This window comes from Mya arenaria, chromosome 7 (genome assembly GCF_026914265.1).
Source record: "Mya arenaria isolate MELC-2E11 chromosome 7, ASM2691426v1".
Taxonomy (NCBI): Eukaryota; Metazoa; Mollusca; class Bivalvia; order Myida; family Myidae; genus Mya; species Mya arenaria.
In genome coordinates, this window is record NC_069128.1 from 3,637,148 (window position 1) to 3,656,969 (window position 19,822).

The window sequence follows — 19,822 nt, forward strand, 5'->3', positions numbered from 1 at the left end:
GCACAAGTAGTTTCAACTGCAATATAATTCATTGATAAACATTGACTTTGTCGCGTCATTTAGATTGGTATTGAATGAAATTTCGATTGTGCTGTGAGAATAAATACACATTCTTTTCAATAGCATATTGTAGGAGGTAATTTAATCAGCATGTATCGCACAATATCGTCAAACACAATAGTCCAATATTGCTCTTTAGAGACAATGCCTATTCATATAAAGTCCTTTGTAAAGGTCAGTGAAATATCGTCTTAAACCTAGACTGTTATTTGATATGTCTTTGACAAAAAAGAACTTAAAGCAAAGGTAAGATTGTTTTATGCCGCAATGATTAACAAGAAACTTAATTTATGTAAACCTTTTCTAGAAACGCACGTATGATCAGTTGTAGAATCTGGATTCGCTACTCTTTGATCCAGAGTCAGAGTTTACAGCTAGTCCATCGCCACCGAAAACCGAATGGCGTGCTCTAAAATATAACATTCTCCTTTACCATGGTTATTGTTTATTTTCACATGTAATGATCTGTATAACCTATCGTGTCACACAACGTATAAAAAAAAGATTTCAAAAAATGAAAGTGAATGTTTTTTAACCATGTGTGGTTGAATAAAAAATGACCATATATGCGTATGTAAAATGCGGAACATTTAATCATTTTAACCGATGTCACAGCATGAATCTTTAAGATATTCCATTTATATTTAAGAGATCAAACGACCTTAACTTGAAAAATATGTATGACCTTATTTCAAATTGATGAGCATTGTAAGTATATCCCAAGCACGTAGGTAATGATTCAATTCTGCACAAAAAGCTGCGCAATGCGTTGTTTTTACGATCTTTTTGCCAGTGCGCATGTGCGTACGGGTTTAATGCTGAACAACTGGCCGGTTTTCATTTTGTGGTTTCTGCTGTGTAGAGGAAGTAGCTTATATGAGAACAGGGCCTGATTTCAGAAAGGTATTGTGAATTTTAGATGAAACGATATTTTTACATTAGAGCGAAAGTAATAGAAATTTTGATTTGAGTATTACAATGTCATTTTGGAAAGCACGTGAACTTTTTTGTATTCATTTAAGTTCCGAAAGTTTGAGATGCCGCCATTGCTAAAACTTATATTGACTTAATACGTGTAAAGTCCATTACCCTTGTGAATTTGAAAGGAAAATGAAAATAAGACATTATCTCATAAAGAAAGAAGAAATGTCTTATTAATGTATAGCTTAGCTTTTTGTGAAACATAAATGAGTATACTCGGTTCCCGAACTCTTCTTCTGAGGGATTTGACCCATTCAGGAAAAGAGTTGATTTGGCATGAATATTTTAAGCAACACATATTTTTTACCAAAACTTGCAGAATAATTAAAGGATTTCATGCTTTATTTTTCACTAATGATTAACATTATATTATGCTTCCAGACCTTTGTTAAAATGTGTAGTCCGGGAGCATTTAGATCTCATTCTGCTCCCACTGCGGTGCAAAACAGATTACAAACACAATGGACAATTGAACCGTCATATTAACGAACGTATTGAAAACGTTGTTTGGATCTTAACAATTTGGAGGAGTACACTGCATGAACTGACAGTCAAACAACTTTCTTTGGCGTGTTTCCGGTTTCATCCTCCCCACCCCCCATTAAAGGTAGGTTGGTCGAAAGTTTATTTCGTCATATGCTTTTATTAGCCATTTATTTTCTTGATATTTTGACTATATGTTTAATGCTTTAAAACTACGAAACACTCTGTATAAGTATCGGTAGTATTATTAAAAGCCGAAAAAAACTTTAACTTGATTACAATCAAACAAAAAAAACTCAAAGCAATAATAACGTCTAGAATTGGTGCAAAAAATGGTAGCTCAGGAAACGGGGAATAAACATATTTTAACGCCTAATGACAAAACTCACCGCAACAAAATGTTATCGGTTTGAGGGGTTTAATAATGCGGTTAGCTATTTAACGTCGCCAAGTTGTGCCCAATAGTTTGGAATTCCATGGTCATTTTCTACATATCATTATAAGTCATTTTTTTAAATAATGTGTGACTTATCGAACTATACAGACGAAGATATGTCATTTAACATAATAGTGTCACATGTATCCATCCCGTCGTCTTAAATACCTGTTGCCTAGAATGTAAGATCAGATTTTATTTAAAGTCGGCAAGACAGATATACAGTTTACATAAGCTCTGATGAGCTTAAATAACCGACTATTTAACAAATGTATATAGATAACATATATAAAGCAGCTACAAGAGAGTAAAACTTACATAAATACAGCATAAAAACTATGGGAGACATGCTAATCTTACCAAAAGAGGTTTAAAAGAGCATAAAAATATTAGTACAAGACAAAAAAATATAAATGACACAAATGTGTTTGTTTTAAAAAATGGCATAAGATATGAAAATATCAGCTCAAATCAGATTTGAAGTGACCTGATTAGCATGTTACACATAGTAAATAAAATTAAATCATTTGGTATAAATTATTAAATAGTATATTATTACTGACATGGCACACAGAAAATCACAATAATGCTAAGTTACAGGTATCCAGGTTATACAAGATAAACAGACATGCATGATATTTTCTGAAGCAGCTAACTAAAAGACACAGAAAATCACAAAAATGCTACGTTACAGGTATTCAGGTTATACAAGATAAGCAGACATGCATGATATTTTCTAAAGCAGCTTACCAAAAGACAAAATAATGCAAGCAACACAATGCAAAATAAGGCAGGAATACTAAAGTATAGCTATGCAAACTAATGTAAGAGTACAGTGCAAAGTAAGGCAAGACTACAGAGCAATACAAACAACACAGTAAAACAATGCAAGTAAACAGAATAAGAACAGATCATGCAATTAACATACATGTATGTAGGTTGCTAACAAGAACTACAGATCAGAAAAAAGCTTTACATGTGCTATGTTGTTTAAGCCCATGAACAAGCAACACATTTGTATTCTTTACCATTCCAATGTGTCTAGATCATTGCCAAAATGGCCGATCAATGTAATGATTTAAATAAAATCTATACAAAGCAATGATAAAATCTAAATCTAACATAACTCACCAGTTTATCCGCCATAAAATGTGTTTACACCAGAGTTAATGCATCAAAAACAAACATTAATTACTGGTATGTTCACTTCTTTATTCTACGTCCGTCATAGATGACCACTAATTGATAAATATTTCAATTAAACTGTTAAGGTCACTAATAGATCAAGTTTAGCAATAATGCTATCTGTATTGTATTTGTTCAATAATCACACACATGTCATATCTCCATTTACAAATCCCTTTTTCAACATCCAAACACACGCATAAAAGTTATATTAATTCACAACAAGGCTTCGGATCATAAATGGATTAATTCAGACAAAGCATAACTCACATTAAGTCACAACCAATTAGGTTACTCCAATTTCGTTCAATGCATGTGGGTATACAGGTCGCTTTACCATTATAAGAGTATGAAGGCAACGTAAACCACATCCAATACCTCCGATACACTACTTCGCTATTTATGAAGTAAAACGGAGTAAATACAGTGGTTGTCGACAATGCATTTACCTTAATGACAGTAATCAATGGTTTTACGACATAACTCAATGGCGATATTTTGAACGGAATCGTGACACACTATATTTGAAAACGGTAATTATTTTCATTGTCATTAAGAATACCTCGTTTAGAAGATATGATATAAGTTGCAGCTCTATTAATGACCAATACTTGCGGGATGGTTATAAAAATGATACATTCATGCAACACGTATCAAGTCAAGATACACATGGTATATCCAATAATGAGGCGATAACTCGAAGCAAGAAAATCTTGTCTTTTAGCTGTTCTGAATCAGGAGAACCATAATTCGTAAATCGTAAGTGCTTTGCCTTGTAAGACAACACTCGCTTTGATTAAACTTAACGCTTGACGACACTTGACTTTGTTGGTCTGTATTCATAGACTGCCATCTCTTGTAAAGCCTTTCTATCCTGTTTTAATTCGTTTTATGTCGCATCATTATTGTATCGTGTGCCTGTGGATATTTTAACCAATGACGCGTTTGACGATCCTGAATTATCATGTTAAGACAATGATTGGAGCATCAAAACGGCGGCTACGAAAAGATTCCAATACAACGGATCAATATCAAAATCTTGGTAAATACGATGTGTTAAAGCATTACTACGATAATAATGGAGTAAGTGAAATAAAGACTGTTCATAACAACGAAAAAATATTATAAGTAATCCTTAAATGACTAAGATGCCACAGGATTACCAAAATTATAAAAAAAAAATCACTTAATCGACGACAATACAACGGATGAAATAGCCTCGAACGATTAAGTTCGCCTCTCTCTGGACAATCCGGATATGAATGTTTCTAGTTAGTAACCGTATATGCGAAGATCAGCAGTAACTAAAATTGAACAACTTATGCCAAATTATGAACAGTTTGTTTTGTAAGACCCATTATTAATGCATTGATAAATATGCGTTAGCCATGGGGCAGTGATTTCAAACGAATCCATACTGCGCTTGAGCCGTTTTCACCTCAAAAACGCGTCTGTGAAGGGAACCTGTGTTTTGGAATGTTCGTCATGGAATATGAAAGATACACGGACAAACAAATATGCGGCTTTGTGGGTGAGGCATTGATGCAATCAAAAGGGTACAAATGATATTACAAATTTATCAAATCCCTAAATAAGTGTTATTGTAAAGATTATTTAAACGTTATTATTCACGAAGAACCAAAGGAGAACTACCCATTAATCTTGACAGTCATGGCGGCGATTTTGATTCATGAAAAAATCTCATTTTTGTTCTACACAAAAAGACAAATAAGTTTGGCTCTTCGACCTGTGTGTGTGCAAAGATTGTGACAAAACTATCTATACCAGCAAACACAAAAACGTACATCAGTGTGGCGAAAATACTTTGAAACTTGAAATACAGGAACGAGAGTGCTATATACAACCTGTTTGACTAACGACATCCATCCACGGAAACATCTATATATTTCCTAAATAATCTCTAAGATTCAATGCAACCATGCTATGATGTCCGACTGCAATATGGAAATGGATTCATGCCTACATTTTACAAAAAGGCAATGCGTTAATATCTTAAATATCACGAGTATTTTGGTATGGGTAAAACTCTCTAAATTGGAAAGAGTATAAAGCTTAAAATGCAAAGTCATATCACCAAGATGGCTCTGCATACCAGTGCTGCTCATACTATGTTACGACATTTGCTGTACCGTATTGACACCGAAAACACCCAGCAGACACCTTGCACTCACATAGATAAACAGCAAACTATTATCGGCACATGAGTAACATATGAAATAGAATATGGCTTTTACTGTTCCTGATTTGCTCATATTTTAATTTGTGATCATTAACTTAGTTCTCTGCATTGGATGGAGTTTTGATTTTCTGTTGTAGCATCTTTAGATTAAACTTCTTTTCTAAAGCTCGGTAAAAGAATCTCTCTCGAGTCTGTTTCTGGGGTATTTTGAGAGGCCATGAAAAAGAACCCCGGATGTTTGGGGTCGAACCAACATCCTCTTGGCCGATGAGACACGGACAACTGTTCCAGATAACCACTCTAATCCTCCTTTGTGCACTCTTATGTTTAAAGGTTCAATAACTTATGTCATATTTGTGATGTAACGCCGTCTGCGAGAACGAGTCCTGTTGAAGTATTCCCGTTTACAACAAAAACAATCATTAAGCAAGAGATAGATAGAATTTTAAGGCAAAGCCATAGCAATCATTTAACATAAAATAAATGAACATTTTTCAAAAATATATACTACAAGCTATGATTTCCTCCACATGACTTATTTCACTGACGACGTCAGATATAACCTAATTTGCTGAGTGAACAAATGTGTTAACCAAACGGACATTTACTTCATCTTTTTCAGATTCCATTATGGGTGTTGATATTCAAACCTACCGAGCTCGAATAGGGACGAACAAGTTTGCATTCGGCTCTGATGTTGTAACTTCAAGCATATCAGTCAACTTCAGTCTTTTCTTGAAAAGCACAACGGTTTCTCTCTTCTTGGTTGTTATGTGCCTTGTGCTGAAGTCAGGCGCCTACGATTTCAGTCTTATAGATGCCGGTGAGTATATGCATCCACTGTATGTATGCATATTCTTTGTACTACGCACATTGTTTAAACTAATTATTCACGTGTTCTTATGGACCAGTAAATAAATCTTAATACTATCAAGCAGTGTTGCTAAGCTTTTGGAGTGGACACCGATAGTTAAATAAAAATATACACACACATATGTGTAAATATTGCTCCGATCAGGAAGTTTGCAGAGGGTTCTTAATTGTACCAGGTGTATTTTAGTAAAATCGATTTTTTTATTAAATGTTTATTTCCTTCCCGTATATTTAAGTGTAAGGAATGCAAAATTAAATGTTAAGAAAGATATAGAAGAGACAGAGCACATTTAATATATATGCAATAATGCTTTTATAGTTGATGTAGCTAACGAGAAGAAGGCAGAACAGAATTTGGAGCTGCAATTGCCAAGTATAGATGCAGTCCGATATATACCAGCTTTATTGGGTCCTTTGTGGAATTGTTTGGTATTAAAACAGAGAATTGCAGGGTTTACGGGAGCAGTTTTATTTATTGGTTTACTCTTGCTCAGAGGGGGAATAGAACCAAACCCAGGACCTATACCAGGTAAACTAATACTTAATATATTGGCATGGTAAATTATAAATTATTTTATTCGTTGATATATTTGTTATGAAATCATTTGCTCAAAGTCAAAGTATCTTTGAGACGTCGATTGCCAGGAAGCGTCCAGAGAAACAGAACAATTGATCAAAACTCAACCCCATCTAATATTTCATTTGTTCTATGCTTTCCGATGTTTTATAGAGATTTTTCAGTGAAATATAATTGACCTTTAACTGTTTCAACATTGAAATTATTAATTTGATATTTTTCAATATTTTGCAATTTTAGCTATAGCCTGTTTTTACGTCCAAATCAAATTTATTCGAAAAATATCAACGACGGCATTACGTAACGTTCGCATATAATTTAGTAGACAAATAGTAATGTAGATATTTAATGAATTGCGATGTCAATTTTATGAACTATGGATGTTAAAAAACAAAGCATTTTCACACTTGAACGCAAAATAAAACTAGTACAATGCTGTATTGTTGTTTTTGTAACCGACTGTGAAATTGTAGATTAGCGCTTAACATCATGTTTGTTGTTTTATGTTGTTTCTTTTTTATCGGAACTGATTAATAATTTATGAAGGTAGTTAAGTTTTTCATATTAAATATGGTATAAGAAACAGTGATCTTATATGTCTGATATGCTTTCAAACGCGCTAGAGAGTGGTGTAATGTTTATTGCAGTTGATGTGTTCTAAAGTGTTTAAGTTCGAGTGTGGAGGCAGATGTTCGTTCATATAAATCAACATTACTCACCATTAGCAAACTGTAAGGCTTTTTTTTCAGTAACATCGCTGCGCATACACTGCAAGAGGGGAACCAACTCGAACTCGGTGCATGTGTCCTTTTTTAGAGACAATGACGTGTCAGACACAAAAACACTTAACCAGTTAATTCATGACAGAAAATGTTTATTTTATGTAAAGAACAATATGTATCAAATTTTGTTTTTATAAAGAAGCTTCACTGAATGTGCGTTTATTAAACATTTCAGAATTTCCTATGGTGATCAGACTTACAGACAAGCTAAAACTGACAGTAAAGTGTGGCAAATTGCATGAAATACAGAAGGCGTGCTTGTTGGTGGGTGATGAATTTCAAAAGCAAAATCAAAAGGTTTTAAGGGTCCCTTTTCCGGTTTGGGATGATTATAAACCATATACGGCGGTGAGTATAGCCTATAAAGACACATTGTAAGAAATAGAGGAAAATGATTTATTACAATGTAAAAAACCCAATACATATCATCGAGTGACAACAAACAGATTTCAACGACAAGTATGCCATGCCTTATGACAATGTATATTTGTTTGTTTGTTTGTTTGATGCTCGTTATTCCTAATATATATTTTAGAAAAAATCAGTGTCTATGACATCATTTTCTGGTGGCATATTGAATGACCGATTAAATGAATGTATTGTATGAAGCGTCAATGGGATATGCATAGCGTATTGTTAAAACTTAAAAAATATTGCATTTTTTATGTTGACCATTATTGTTTGACTTTTAATTGTCCGTCCGAACATTCCTTCGTTGTGAACGAAATACGACCTTCTTATCTTATGTATATGATGAAAAGTTGCCGAGCACATTCAACGTAATCCATTTCGTTGTGTTTATAATAAGATAAAAAACTAATATAAAAATTCAATGTTATGACTGATACACCTCGTTGAGCAGATCCACTGATGTATTTACATAGCTCTTGCGCAAATGTTAAGTAACGTTCAGAAAAAGGATGATGCAAACTAATTTCTGTTCGTTGTCGTTATACGGAGTTGCGACCCTCTAGTCGGTTTGTGTAATATAAACTTAGCGAAACTTACTCTTTAACCATAATCGCAATGCCCTTTTACTACCATGATGAGTGTTTTCCCAAACGAAAACATTTATATTATAAGAAGATGCGCCCAACATCATTTCATTTTCATGTGTAGCTTTCAATAAAAGTTTTACGCTCCAGTCAATCTGATTGTTTATAAAATGCATGTAAGTAAATGTATTATAGATGTACTAAATTCATGGCATGTCATGTTTAACTTGAGGTTTGCATATTGACAAAATGTACAATTTGTGTTAACAGAAAAATGTCGTAACATTTGGAAATGATTTGAGGAATGCCCTTGTTAAAGGTCTCACGCAGTGCGAAGAAAGACGGTGTTCAACAGTTGCATTTACAGCTATCGTAGCAGGTACTATAACTTGTTACGCTGATTGAAATCTTGTTTTAAGCGATTTCCAGGGAACCCGGTTTTACAGATAAAACTCGGAGTTCAGGACAACTGTCATACACGCCACCGTCAAATTTGTATATATTTACGAGTATACTTCATGATCAAGTTTTCTCCATTCTGTGAGATAATCACTCAGTTTCTTTCACGTGTATTCACCGTGAGTAAAAGAAAAGCATATTAATAGAAGACCACGTAAATTGCCCAACTGCTAATATACTCCTGTAAGAGGGATTATAATACTAATCGAAATATTTATAGAGACAAACACAGAACTTTAATTAAGATATATATGTATGAAAAAAAAAATACAAGAATCAGCAAAAATAGTTCATAATTACATATCATGTGTATATAACGTGCTCAATAATGATGTTTATAATGTGCCTTCAGTCTAGATAAATTATCTTTATGATGTGTTCTCCGTCCCGAGAGCTCTGATGTTTCAATCCGGACCGGGAACACATGGTTGTTTTTTATTTCATGCCTTCCATGTGTGGAAAAGACGTTAAACTTGTTCATTTTGAATTTCACGAAAATACTTGAGTAATGGCGTCTACTGAGGTCATGACGTGTAGTTGAATATGAAAATACAAAGTATTTCATTTTAGTCATTAGGAAATAGCCTGCATTTTATTGGGCCATCTTTTAATTGAAGAGTATACTAAACATCGACGGCCGTAATTTACTTGTGTCGTTGGCTGTCTCGTTGAATGTCTGTTGAACTTTGATCTTTGTTACCCTAAAGTTTGATCCATTGTAATGTCACTACCTTAAAAATACTACTAAATGATTGTTATGTTCCAAATAGGTAACAGTTGTCAAGAACTGTCAGAAGTTTATATTGGATATGGAATCCTTGAATTTTGCAAAGAGACAAAAGGCACATTACAAGAGATTCAAATTGTCGGCGGGGATGAGAAGATTTTATTTGATATACACCATTGTTTGGCATACATGGTGCGATCATATACACAGCCTCCTTGGTTTGACATCTCCATTTTCATGACAAAGGATGTTGCAATTGCTGAAGAAGCCAACGTTAAATTAACTGGGAGAGCAAGACACAGTTCCATTAGTGCAGGTTAGATGCTTTTAATTATGGTGGATTGATTCTACAAACGAAAATATAATATACATGTATTGGTATCAACAAAAAATTCATTCAAGTAAAAAAGGAACAAAGTAGCAACGCCGCTATATGAAGAAACCAGGCGTTTAATGTGTGCAATATTTTGTTTTGAGAATTAATATACAGATCGTGACCTTCTAACCTCCAATAATATATACAGCTTGTTGAACAATTACACCTCGTAGCAAAACTAATTGATTTAAAACTGAGTTCATATTATATGCAAATAACAATTAACCAAAGGGTATGTTTCACATGAGCATGCTTCACATTTTTTATATATTTATTATTAATGAGCTTGACCTTGACCCCAATGACCCCAGACGTAATCCAAAAGTACAAACCCGTACTAATTTGTTATATACTAGGTTGCATAGCCATGATTTATTGCAAACAGAAAGCATGTAATAAGCTTTGTTAACAGCTACCTTTACGTTCATAATACTGACTCCAAAAGCTATTTCAAGATATGTCTATATATATTATATAACCTACATAATCTTCGGCACAACAAGCTTAACCACTATCAATCAGTTATAACTGAAATTATTGAGAATAAATAATAATCGACTTTTAACTACTACCTTGACGATGGTCAATAGCAATCTAAAGGTATGCATACAAGAAATAAATCATTACTATTCAACAATTTTATCTAAAGTTATGAATAATTTGTCAACTTGTAACCGAGACCTTAAACCTACTGTTCCAAAGTAATCCCTAAGTTTGTCTTTACGTAAGCGTCTTACACAATACGTTTCATCTCTCACAACAATGATTTAGCTGAAATTAAATTTCTTCTTTTAGTTATAGTCACCTTGACCTTGATCCCACTGATACCAAATACAATCAAAATATATGTTAACATTAGCTTGCTGTATATATACAAAGTGTCAACACTTTAAGTTATTCCTATCTTAAGTTATTGAATAAAGTCCATTTTTTCTAGTTTTGGTAACAGCGACGTTAACCGCACCGACCAAAACAGCGACCCAAAGCTACCTCTTCACATACAAGTTTCATCACTTAACGCCAATTATTGCAATAGTTATTCAGCGGAATCAATATTTTTTACCTTGATCATAATGATCCAAACTGTTATACAACTAGCTTGATTAGCAAAGAATTCCCGTTACTATGCAGAAACCATTTTTTCAAATTTTAGTTTTAGCGACCATGAAATTAACCTAACAATCCCATGCTACGTATTTACATTGTTACATAAAACACCAAGAATCATCACTATCCATTAATGCTAACTTAGGTTATTGTGCTGAAACCACTTTTCTACTGTTCGTTTCAGCGACTTTGAACTTGACCCAACAAATAAATCAAAAGATAAATCGTCACATAATGATACCCACACACCAAGTTTCACATTATCCATTGATGCTTTAAGTTGTTGAGCGGGACAATACCTTTTATAGAATTCTCATCCGCTCGGATTCAAACGCAGTACCTGGAAATCAACGAATAGCCTGTTTGTACTATCAAATATTGAACGAGTATTTATGCCTTATGTTTAAACTTTTGGTTAATGAGCTTGTTTCTGTAGTTTTTCATATTGGTTTTGGTTTAAAAGGCTATTTGTGAACGTTAATTATTTTCTTTCATTCGCTTCATAAACTTTTAGTTTAGCGGTGTACAAAATGTTGTTCAATGTCCGTGTCTTTTGCTCTATGAAAATGTTTTGCTGTAAATAATACGTTCACTAGATTTTCTGGCCACTTTTTATATACATTTTTCAAACCAAACCATGACCGCTTTTGATCTGCATTCGCTTAAATCGCTCACAGACTGATTCTTTACGGATGCGTTTGCGCATTAGGACACATGAAATAGACTCATCATTATGTTACTGGTTCGGTTGTAACATGTATGCGGACTACGGATGTGGACAAAAACGCGGACGGCATGCACTTGAATACCTATACAATTAGAATTCACACAAATATTGAAAGCTATTTAAATGTTGATAAGCATTGGTAAATGGAAGAGCAATAAATAAACACATAATTATACCATTTTTCTTTCACAGCAGAAGTGAAGGCAGTTTTCGAGGAGCTCAGTCTGATTGAAAGAATTAGTCAAAAAATAACGCTGAACGAAGCACTGGCTTTAGACATTTCGAAGTCAGAAAGTTCGAAATCTGACCTGGAACTATCAGATACGCCGTGGGCACTTCTCCATGAACTTCTTCACGGCAATTGGGAAGGCAGAGATAACGTACCTGACACACAGCAGGATGATACGGGTGATTGGCTTGAAGAGAATGGTGAACATGTAACGGTAACTGAAATTAGTGCCATGGACATATTTATGGCCACATTTCATTCATGCGATGGACTTTTGAAACAAGCGCTTTTTAAGAAGATGTATCTGTGCAAACTTGCCATGCCCTTTTTGTATCATTCAGTTAACACGAATGCGATTCGAGTTTCGTTATGGCCTTTACAACAGTTTCCGATATCAGATGGCAATTTAGAGCGTTGCGCTTTGACCATGAAAACCAATGTTATAACTTTTGTTCGCCTTGGTAGGCCTCAATTTTCGAAATCAATGTTTCTTAATCGCTTGATCCAAAACAGGCACGACGCATTTTCAATCTTTTTCAACAGGGAATGCAAGTCTGGCCTGTTAAGTCGCGTTCTTTTTAAAAGAGTCGTCGAGATATTTTGGGATACTCCTGCAAATGAAAACAAACCGATAAGAACATATATGAATGTCAGAAGCGACTTTGCTGAAGAATTCAAATCTCAAACTGACATTTGGAAATGTTTAATTCAAACAACAGATTTGTTTGTTGTTATCATTGAGCTTAACGAAATGGTGAGCAATTTTGAGAATTATAGCAAACTGCTCATTCAAATACCAAAATGCGTAATATTGTTCTCTGAACACAATGATATTGGGAAAGAAACTAAAATCAGTATACAAGACAAAATAAAAAAGTTACGCAATAATCACAAAGATAAATTTAAAGTTATTTCGACACATGAAAGGGGAACAGAAAAGGAAACTGAAAAACTATTGAAAAACATGTTGATTAACATAGCAGAACATTTGAAAACATGTCAGGCTGAGCTGACGTTAGAAGAGAGGATCAACCAATTTAACGAAAACAATGGTCACATATTAGAAGAGGACGAAAACGAAGACTTAAGTTTAGGAAAGGAATTAGCAAAATGTCTGATGTCAGAGATGACTACTGAAATTGTGCACACGAATGAAAATAACAGCTTTCAAAACTGCATTAGTATTTTGACACCAGTGTCGTATTATGATTCTCCAAAATTGATTAAAACGTTGAGATTACAGAACCAGGCAGAAGATCGAAATGAAATAGAAGAGCAAAGCGACGCTATTTTTAACACTCGGAAAGAATGCCTTTCAAATATTTCAAATACCGTTCGACTTCTTGCAAAATATCTCGTTAATACGCGACTACTAAACATGAGGCAAAAGTACTTCATTGGGTGGCTAAGAATTCTTATTGAACAAAAAATATATCATTTCTTATGCCGAAATATAAAGGAAAAGGAAAAGTTATTAGACACGATTGCTGAAAGCAAGAGCGATAAAACAAGGCACGAATCGGATAAGGAAAACGAAGAACGCTTCTTAGAATTAGATGGGATTATAAAGCTTTCATCTCTTACAGTTGAGCGTCTTTTTCGCGAAATAAGTCATGTCTATGATTCGATCATTGAATTAGAAAAAGACCCTAAGAAATATCGTTTGCCAAGTGTAAACGACTGTGTGGACACATTTTCAAATTTAATCATTGAGGGCGAGACAGTTGAACTAATGACGGAGTCCTTTTTCATGCCACGAAGATGGTTGCAAAATATTTTTAAATCACTAGACGGAAGGCTGCCTGTGTATAAAATAAAAACTATTTCCGTCTTAGGGCTACAAAGCTCTGGTAAGTCTACGGTTTTAAATACGATGTTTGGAGTGCAGTTTGCTGTAAAGTCGGGTCGCTGTACCACAGGAATACAAGCAAGGTTGCTCCCTGTGGGGCAGCACAACTCAAACAATGAAGAATCGAATTACGTTATGATTTTAGACACAGAAGGCCTAAGATCACCGTTGTTATCTGGTGTCTGGAAGCCTACTTCTCAAGATAATGAACTTGCTACATTTGTTACTGGATTAGGAAACTTGTCAATAATCAACGTTATGGGTGAAAAATTAGCAGATATGAAAGACATCTTGCAAATTGTTATACACGCTCTTATCAAAATTAAATCGTCACAAAATCGCATCTCTCTAGGCCATAAATGTGTCTTTATTCATCACAACGTAACAGTCAGTTTTACAGATGTCTACATGAAAGAAGTATACAGGGATTTCGACTCAACATTAGATTTAGTAGCTGAAGAGGTTGTCAAAAATGAAGGGATTCCAGATATTTATAATGCTAAACATGTCCTAAAATTTGACGCAGGAAAGGATGTACACCCTGTTCAAAATTTATGGCAAGGTGGTCATTCTTTGAGGCGAATTAGCCCTGATTACAGTAAGAGTATATTGGAAATAAAAGATAAAGTTATGACACATTTAACCGATTATGGCTTTAAATCCTTCTCAGATTTATCTCAGCTTGCGTTTGACGTGTGGGATGGTATAAATTCGGAACAATCTATATTCACCTTTCGAAGTAGCATAGAAATGAAAGCATATTATCAGACTGAAGACCATTACAAACTCTTAGTCAGAAACATTGGCTTTCTGGTAAGAGACGAACATGCAAATCAATGCTTCAAATTTATGTCTGACTGTCAGAATGAAGAAGAATTAAAACAGAACAGACAAGAAGTAGTATCTTTGATAAATGAATTCATCTCGAGGAATACAGCTGGAATGAATAAAGAATTCATGAAGTTTTTGGAAGAACAAAAAATGGCCAACTTGGGCTCATTGTATGTACAAAGATTCGAAAACGAATTTCAGGAATTGAAAAGACGCATAGAAAATGACACAAATAGGTATTTTGATGAACAGTTGGTGAAAATGGACACATCTACAATAAGTTCATATAGAAGAGATCAACTACGGTACAAAACTGCTGAGATAGTGTCATCCTCAAAAGGTAAAGACGAAAAAAAGGCTGAGTTCGATAAAATATGGAGTGACTTTGAGAATGAAATTACAGCGAAGACTTTTTCTATTCAAGATGATTGTTTATACAATGATTTCGCTGGACAGTTTAGTCAGACATGTGCTGCTGTTTTCCACCAGCGGAAAGATGGAAAAGGAAGTTTTTATGAACATCTGTCTGGTATAAATGGTATAACTAAACACGATTTTAACCTTTCAAAGACGAACTATTGCACTAAATTATTCTTTGGGAAAGATTTTGTTCATGACATAGTTTATCCGTGGTTGAGAAGAATAGTTGGGGAATTTGAAAGCCTGCTTTCTAATTACAAAACTAAAAGGCGGCTTCTTTTAAAAAACGATGTAATAGGCTTTGCTGAAAGCTTTAAACAGTGTCATGACAAATATGTAACAGACTTAAAGGAAATTGGAATATACGCTAAACCGAGTTTTTCATCAAAACTGTTTGCGGATGGGTTCCATATAGCTTCAGGGGAATTTTTAGATCATAATGTAAAGTATGATTTAAATACAGGTGTAACATACCAACTTAAGAAATATAAACATGAAATGTATGCAATCTTTGAAGAAGAACTTGAGGATAGATATGAAGAAAGCGCAGCGTGCAAATTATTTTTTCTTGAACTCGAAAATTGTCTTAAAGGAGTTATAGAATCAAAATTACCAACATCGCTATGCAAAAGGTTTCTTACCCTAATACCAAACACAAAAAGAAGGCTCATTGCTAGCGTATGTGAATATATTGCTACAGATGTTGAACCTTGTGAGGTTTTTGAATATACCCGGGATCCGAAGCAATTTGCATTAGAATGGTTCAAGCGTAGATGTTTAGGCTTATTTGACATAACACTAGAAGACAGATTGAAATGTCATTTAATAGATATCGAAAACGATATTAAAAATGCACTTAAACATTGCGAACACCAATGCAAGCAACATAATGAACTTACGACTCATGAGTGGTTAGAACATTTTGAAAAAGAATTCAAATATGTACCAATTGATCCTAAACGATTCCCAGGATTTCTAAACAAAAATAAGTTCAAGACTGCAGTGCATTTTGCCACAGCAGTATTGGATGAAAGACAATTAACAAAAATGTTAAGTTCCTTGAAGGATGAACTGAAATGTGGAGTTACAAGAAGGGATTTCACTGATTCCTATGATTTTCGTAGCATGTTTGATGATATTTGGGGCTGTCCTGAATTGTGTCCGTTTTGCCGCGAACCCTGTATTAAAGGCAAGGTTCACACACCTGATTTAAAACACGAATGTTTACAACACAAACCTCCAAGTTTTAAAGGCGTTCGTGGCAAATACAACAATTATTGTTTTGATGTTTGTAATTACGAAGTAGGTTTAAGAACAAGTGTGTACCGCTGTTCTGATATTAATGGGGCATGTGGCTGTACAAAAAGTAAATTACCAGATATATTTGCGATTATGTTTTCATACGTTGGAGTTCAGTCTGGTCAGTTCCACTTGTACAATAAGTACATGGACACTGAACTCTTCAAATATTGGGACATAAAGGTTTCGAAAGATACAGAAGAGTGTTCAAGGTTTTGGGCGTGGTTTTCTTTTTCTAAATACAACAAAATTTGTGAAAAACTCGTTGGCAAACATGAAAATATTCCAGAACGATGGAAAAAAATATCAAAGGAAAAAGCAATAGCAAGTTTATATGAACCTTTCATGTGACTTTCTTTTTACATGCATGGTCCAATGATGTGAGAAAGGAAGATCAACAAGTCGAGCAAACCACATGAAATTATTCTTGCAAAGGAAATTGATATTAAGTATGATATAATTTCTAAGAAAACTAACATTTACTGTGAAAATTTTAATTACAAAATGGGGCTTACGTGTATGGATATTGGTGAACTCGTTTTTTTTTTATCCGAGAGGCGAGGCCTTTTCAATTATTGCATTGTAACATAATTAAAGATGCACTCTTACTCCCAAATAAGGTTTACTACAATTAATACTATTGTTTTAATATTCCAAAAATGATTAATAAATGCCGAAGGAAATGTTTTTTATGAAGGATACGAAGTTGTTATAATTGTATATAGTGTTGTGATTTCCCATTGTATGTTATATAAATGTGCTATGATAATATGCATAGCAATATATAGGATAACAGAAAATCATAGTGTGTGGTTTTTTTTCAATTATTGATTATTAGTATTATATTATTCTTATGATAACAAAGCTTACATATTGTATAACAGCCTTACAATTCGAGTTCTTGTTGTCACTCACATTAATATGTACAAATTAATGTTTTATGTATTTTAGATTGTTTGTCATTAAATAATCACACATGTATATATGCAATTATTGTTAAGCGAGGCTCAGATTTTGTAAAATTTCCTCAATCCCATGTTTAAGGGATAACAGAAAAATACTCTTATGATAAAAAGCTTGCATATTATTGTAAGATTGGTTAACACTTCGATTTCTTGTATTAATGTTATGGTAGGTACTATAACGATTTTTAATATTTTATATAATTCTTTGGATGGTGTGTATTCCACTGAGTGCATATGTTGGGCTTTGATGTTTCTGCTTATTGTTCAATTTGATTGCAAGGTTCTGTGTTATTATGATAGGAATACTAAATTGAATGTTTAAGTCTTTAAAAATATTGGTATAACAATAAACATAATAGAAATCATTTTGACCACTTTTGAGAATTTGCAGAAAATGCATTTTGTTCAAAATCCTTTTATTTAAGGTTGAGAAAGACAAACACATTTGAAAAATTGCACTGTTAAATGCAGCAGCATGTAGATTTTTGAATTGTACAGTAGTTTTACCATGGTCACAAGCAATCATTGAATATATGGATGTTTCTTCCTTTTTGCTTTTTAAACTTAAATTATTGTTTCTTATTGTTGAACTGTTCAAATATACTGAAAACATTTTGTGCAGTGAATCAATAAAATTTTCTTATTCATATGTGTTATCTTCTGCTATTGGTTGAAACAAATGTGCCCAAATATTAAACTGAGCACAGTGCACTTCTGCAACTCATTGAATATCTATCTTTTTCAGTTGAAAAACATTGAGGTACATCACTGTCTTTATGAGTATGTTTGCATTAGGAAAAATAATACATACATAAAAATCACATATATTAATATCCACATATAATTTATTAAGACTTGCACAACATGTACCAATACATAATCAGACATTACAGCTGTCAAAATAAAAGTTTCATTCCCACTTGGTATCTTGAATGCATCTTATTTCCCAGTTTGAAGCAACATGACAATAGTTATAATAGTAACATGATCATGAACGCATGTCTATAGTAATGTTGTAACATGCTGGAAATCACACCCTATTTTCTCAACAAGAGCATCACAAGTGGTTGTCAATTCTTGTAAAACTGATAATCCATAACAAAAAATAAAACTCAACTAGTTCTGGTAGAATATGCACTGAATTTCACTTGTTATGTACGAGTATGGGTTTATGATCTTAAACTTTCAACAAAACAAGTATTTTTAAAAGCACATGTGGCTCTTATTTTACCACATCGAGTTCGGCACTAAACCAACACTTGAACTGTCACTTGAGTCTTTTAAAACCATTATATGGTTATGTGTATGCCAAGTTTCATGATACTTTCATGGGTCCAGCTGCCAGCAGCAGGTTTTTTCGTGTAAAATGAATGTTGAGAACTGGGGTGGCCTTTGTTGCAAACGATCCTATGAGGAGATTGGGAGATTCATTCCTGAAATGAAAGATAGAAAGTTTTACTTTTATATAACAAACAAGAGCACCAACTGTCACAAAATACACCTGTCCTATTTTTAGGACATCAATTCTGGTGCTAATTGGTTGTATTTTAGCCAATTTAGATAAGTTGATACTGTATATTCAGCTTGTGCTAATTAGAGGGTCATAACTCTTGAGAGACTAAGACAATGTGGTTGGTTATCAAACCTGACAAAGATACTGTGCACCTTAACATATTGTCTAAAGTTACTGATGATCGTACTCAAGCTTTTTAAGTTACTGACGGACAAGACCGATTTTAGGTAATTTCTATTATTGAAGGTTGTTTACGCTTGAGTGACTCGAACAATATCCCTGGCTATTGAACATTATGCCTATACACATTCTGATATGGACAATGGCTTCTGAAGTTATATTTAAAGGACAATATTTGATTTTAGGTTATTTCAATTATGAAAGGGTGAAAAATCTTGAGGTTAACAAACTTGTCCGAGATATTATGCCAATACACATTCTGACCAAATTTGATTGAACAAATGCTTCAAATGTTATTGATCGGACAACATACTGGTCGTACTGGACGTTCTTCTGCCCAAACCAGAATAGTCAGTATCAACATTACTAAGTGGTTTGAAGTCAAGTTATATTCTGCTGCCAGTTTGAATTGAGCAGTTCCTTCACATGATTCATCCAATTCTAGTAAGTGGTCTTTTGATGTTCATCAAAATTAAATCGATCAACTGTCAATTGTGGATTAGAGTAGTTTTATTTCATGCTTTCCAGTGGTTTATCAAAATATAACAGTGGATTATGTCTCAATAAA

The 19,822-nt window shown here is 33.8% G+C and overlaps 2 protein-coding genes across 4 annotated transcripts in view; one reads left to right on the top strand and one right to left on the bottom strand.

Annotated features, from left to right (window-relative positions):
* LOC128239768 (transcription initiation factor TFIID subunit 5-like) overlaps positions 1–19,822 on the bottom strand; it is a 60,416-nt gene that overhangs the window by 21,893 nt on the left and 18,701 nt on the right. Inside the window, exon 18 of one of the 2 annotated variants that reach the window (XM_052956189.1) lies at positions 18,344–18,994. The exons of the other annotated variant lie outside the window; for it this stretch is intronic. Within the exon in view, the coding sequence (XP_052812149.1) occupies positions 18,877–18,994 (118 nt within the window). The 3' untranslated portion in view covers positions 18,344–18,876. Of the gene's footprint in view, positions 1–18,343; positions 18,995–19,822 lie in introns of those variants that run through there. 2 annotated transcript variants of the gene reach the window in all.
* Positions 881–18,208, top strand: LOC128239767 (interferon-induced very large GTPase 1-like). 2 transcript variants are annotated; one of them, XM_052956187.1, is made up of 8 exons: positions 881–963; positions 1,423–1,648; positions 5,968–6,168; positions 6,538–6,747; positions 7,753–7,925; positions 8,843–8,951; positions 9,802–10,074; positions 12,161–18,208. In XM_052956187.1, exons 3-8 carry the CDS (start codon positions 5,976–5,978, stop codon positions 16,945–16,947), a joined length of 5,745 nt encoding a protein of 1,914 aa, XP_052812147.1. In that variant the 5' UTR covers positions 881–963; positions 1,423–1,648; positions 5,968–5,975; the 3' UTR covers positions 16,948–18,208. The 2 variants fall into 2 exon arrangements, with proteins under 2 accessions (XP_052812147.1, XP_052812148.1); XM_052956188.1 differs by having other exon boundaries at positions 12,164–18,208.